The sequence below is a fragment of the Brachionichthys hirsutus genome, unplaced genomic scaffold (genome assembly GCF_040956055.1).
Source record: "Brachionichthys hirsutus isolate HB-005 unplaced genomic scaffold, CSIRO-AGI_Bhir_v1 contig_368, whole genome shotgun sequence".
NCBI lineage: Eukaryota > Metazoa > Chordata > Actinopteri > Lophiiformes > Brachionichthyidae > Brachionichthys > Brachionichthys hirsutus.
This window is the reverse complement of record NW_027181203.1, coordinates 3,795-7,724: the sequence shown is the minus strand read 5'-3', so window position 1 is coordinate 7,724 and position 3,930 is coordinate 3,795. Positions and strand designations below refer to the sequence as shown.

Here is a 3,930-nt window from a genome sequence, read left to right as displayed (position 1 = left end):
GATGTCCCCCCTCTGGAAGGACAGGCCCAGCTCCCGGCACGGCAGGAAGGGGTCGTCGGAGGGGTCGTAGTCAAAGTAGGCTCGTATGTGCATCTGAGGACAGGGGTGACACCGTCAGGGGTGGGGTGGGGTGGGGTCGCCCCCCCCCCACAGGAAGTCTCATGCGAGCTCTCACCACGGTCTGTCTGTGTGGGGGCGGTTTAATCTGGGTGCTGGGGATGAGGAGGAAGGTCAGCGTGCCGTGCATCCGTTGCTGTTGGAACAGATGCAGCTTTAGCAGCGTTCGTTCTCATCCGGCGCCACGCCGGACGCCGGATCACAAGACGGGTCAGAAGACGGATCAGAAGACGGATCAGAAGACGGATCAGAAGACGGATCCCCGCCGGGCGCCTCACCAGCAAGTCGTGGACTTCGTTGATGTGCTTCCCGCGGATGGAGACGCCGTTGATCTCCAGGATCTCGTCCCCTTCGCTCAGGAGTCCGCTGCTCTCCGCCGCCCCGCCTTTCACCACGCGGCTCACCACCACGCTGTCCACGTCGTTACGCACCGTCGCGCCCTGAGGACACACCCACAGCGCGTTTAGCGGTGAAACGCCGCGTTGCCCCCCCCCCCCCCCCGGCGTCCCGTAAAAAGCGGCCGCCGCTCACCAACGGATTGTCGCGAGCCTTCTCCAGCCGCACGAGTTTCACCGTCTCCCCGAGGTACTGGGTCCGGTTCTCCTCGGCCACTTCCTGCACCGCCACGCCGTCGTGGGCCTGCAGCAGCGCCTGCGTCGAGCAGCACATACATCGTGTTTACGACACAGCAGAGAGCCCCCCCCCTTCGTTCCGTTTAATAAGACCAGTGCTCAGCCCCCCCCCCCCCCCCCCAGTGAAGAACGGGCCCAGATTAGCCCCCCCGGCGGCGGAGGCTAGGCTACGCTTTCGGAATCATTACCCAACGCCTTTCGCTTCCTCCCCTGTGAGGTGTTAGCGACATGGATGCAGCTCAGTGGAGGGACACACACACACACACACACACACCTCTAATAATCCGACCTTTGACCTCCCAGATGACTAAATGAAAGTCGGCCTGGCCGGCTTGTTGCCCCGTAATAACATTGTAGGTCAAAGGGAGCCGATAAGTCCGAGCCGATAAGTCCGAGCCGCCCCCGCTGACCTGCACATGAGGATCGGTGAGCAGAGCCCGGAGCTCCAGACCCGTCTCCTGCTGGCTGGACTGGAGGATCTTCTGCACCTGGAACCGGGTTAGGGTTAGGGTTAGCACAACCGCGGTGAAATAAAGCCACGACAAACACAGAGGACATCGAACAGATTTATCCAGAGATGACAAGTCGGACGCCGGCCGGGCCTCAATCTGACCCAACGACCCGGTTTAACGTGTGATAAAAGGGTTCTGATTCACGAGACTCCATCATGTGGGTCATGTGTCAGCATCCCCCCCCTCCTTTCTGCGCCTCCGTGTCAGTTCGGCCACAGCCCTAATCAAAGCTCTCGCTAACGAGGTGACGCACTCCCCCCGCCCCCCCACGGCCCACGCTGCTGTAAGCCGCTGGAGTTTCTTTTCCTGGCCGCCCAGATCCCGGGCCTCCTTCCTGCGGCGTGCTGCCAGAGATTAGCCGCCCGTTCAGCCAATCAGACGCGTCAACTCGCGGCATGTCAGGCCTCCTTTATCGGCGTAAAGATTCATGCGAGTTCTGCCCCGCTGTCCTTCGCGTGAACTCAGCCCAGGAGGCCAACTCGCACGCGGAACGCCATCAGCTAAAAGAAGACCCCGCCTCCAAGTAGGTCCAAAATAATCAGAGCGCCTTCACGCCTTCTCTGTGCGGCGGCTGGAGTTACACTTGGCTTTCGTGGCTTGGCTAGGATTGCCCAAAAATGAAGGTCGACATTAAAACCACCAACATTTAAGATCCAGCTGCATAAGCGGCATGAAAAGCACCGGATCGATACCTCCTGGCAGAGATCCTCTGCCTGCACCGTGAGGGGCGAGGTGGGACCGACTCTCGTCCTCTGCTGGGACACGGCGGCGTAGAGGCCGTAGGCGTTCCTGAAGTCCTCGTCGGCGAGGAGCTGCACGATCAGCTCCACATCCTGCTGGCTCTGGGCGTCGGCCAGGCAGCGCCGGGCCCACTTCAGAGCCTGCTGCAACTCCTCCAGTTCTGAGGAAGAGGAAGAGGAAGAGGCAGAGTCAGCGAGGCCGGGACGAAGAGGCGCCGCGGCTAAACGGCGGCGGCGGTTTCTATTAACACCGGCATCATTCTGAGGGTTTTGGGTTTTGGGTCTCTCTTCGGCTTCATCCTTTGTTTTCTGCACTGATGTGCTTTGTTAGAATAACAGGAATAGAAAGCGAGTGGGGGGGGGGGGCACAGTAGCCCCCCCCCTAGCCCCCCCCACTCTGCTCTTCTTTCCTCCTCCCGCCCGGTACTCAGTGGAAATAAAGACCTCCCACCCCCCCCTCCTGGTCTCCACTCACCAGCGACCGGACGCCGGGGGTCCTCTTTGGGGTCCTCTTTGGCGTCCGTCTCCTTCTCCTCGAAGGTGGGGGTTGTCGATGCCCACTTTGGGGTTCTGCGACAGCTTCTTGAGCCTCAGCGAGGCGTCGGGGTCGATGTCCCGCCTCCCTCTGCCCTCGTCGTCCCTCTTCTTCCTCAGCTCCTCCTGGTAATGCTGGATCCGCTCCACGTGGGCGCCGCTGTGCGGCGATTTGACGAGGCTACGTTCCTCCCCGGGACAGTCCACCGCCCTCTCCCCGTGGCACTTGGCCTGACCGGAGGCCTCTTGCACAAAACCGTTCAGGTGGGACATGATCATCCCTCTCGCATCCGACCCCGGCGTCTTCAGAGATCGGCTCGGGCGTCAGACGCCATGGCGCTCCAGCTGAGGATGTCGTCCTTTATGCTCTTCCGTGAGCCGCCATCCTGGAAGACAGTTTAAAAGAACTTTTGAATGTTTGTAATCTGTAAAAGACTGTTGGAGAAAATGATCATCAATATTACACCTCCAGACTCGCACCCAAATTCGACCACAATAATAATCAAGTAGTACGTAAATAATAGCCCGCTCTATAGTGTGGCTATATTCATTTAGAGTTTATATTATTCGCCTCGGCTGGATCAATAAATTCTCATCACACTTTCAGCACTACGCCATTTTGTTTTTGCACCAACTCTGTCGAGGGAGTTGAATCGATCGGTCCGGCGGTGTGAACGGATCGCCTCCCGTGATATTTACCTTTCGCTCAAGCCGTAGAACGACGTCGTCGTTCTTCCTCCCTGCTCCCTACCAGCAGATCAGAGCCAACCTCGCCAGCATCCATCAAACCACTAATCGGTCCCCTTACATTGAAAAGCTCTCGAGGAGGCCCTCATTTTAACTGAAAGCCACCGATGAGGCTTGTGTCATGTTCTCATACCTCATGACATCCCTCCCACTCATCCCACAGCTAATTACGTCTGACAGGTCTACCCCCCCCCCTCATCCCCCCCCCCCCCCTTCATCCGTGGAAGCATTTGGCTGCATTCAGTGGCGGTGTGGCTGACAAACAGCACACGGTAGATTGCCAAACAGGCCATCTGTTCCTGCGGGCTTAATTAAGCCGGCGATGTCGTGCCCTGCCCCGGATCAGTGGGCAAGCAGCCCCGGAGGGAAGCAGGGAGTCAACGGAAGTGACATTCACATAAACTTTATATAAAACGTTATATATTAACCTTTCAGGACGAGGCCCAAACATTACTTGATCTTATCTGGAAGCATTGCAGGCAAAAATAGAAACGAGACAATGCTTTTCATCCACTTTGGCAATAAGTGCAACTCCATCAATCAATTTGCTGACTTGTTAAATATTTATTTTATATTACAATAATTTAAATATACATGTAATATACGTCACGTTAAAGTGAAGTATTCTTTCCAATAAGTAGCAGAAGA

At 57.1% G+C, this 3,930-nt stretch overlaps 1 protein-coding gene across 1 annotated transcript; it reads right to left on the bottom strand.

Moving 5' to 3' along the window:
• Positions 1–6: 6 nt before the first annotated feature.
• On the bottom strand, positions 7–2,814 carry LOC137917389 (protein PALS1-like; the record flags this gene model as incomplete). The annotated part of the gene is given in 8 exon segments (XM_068760150.1): positions 7–93; positions 176–253; positions 396–557; positions 649–768; positions 1,160–1,237; positions 1,954–2,162; positions 2,477–2,546; positions 2,548–2,814. Coding segments are annotated over 8 exon segments (1,071 nt in total), but the record flags the coding sequence as incomplete, so codon positions are not given.
• Positions 2,815–3,930: the final 1,116 nt, after the last annotated feature.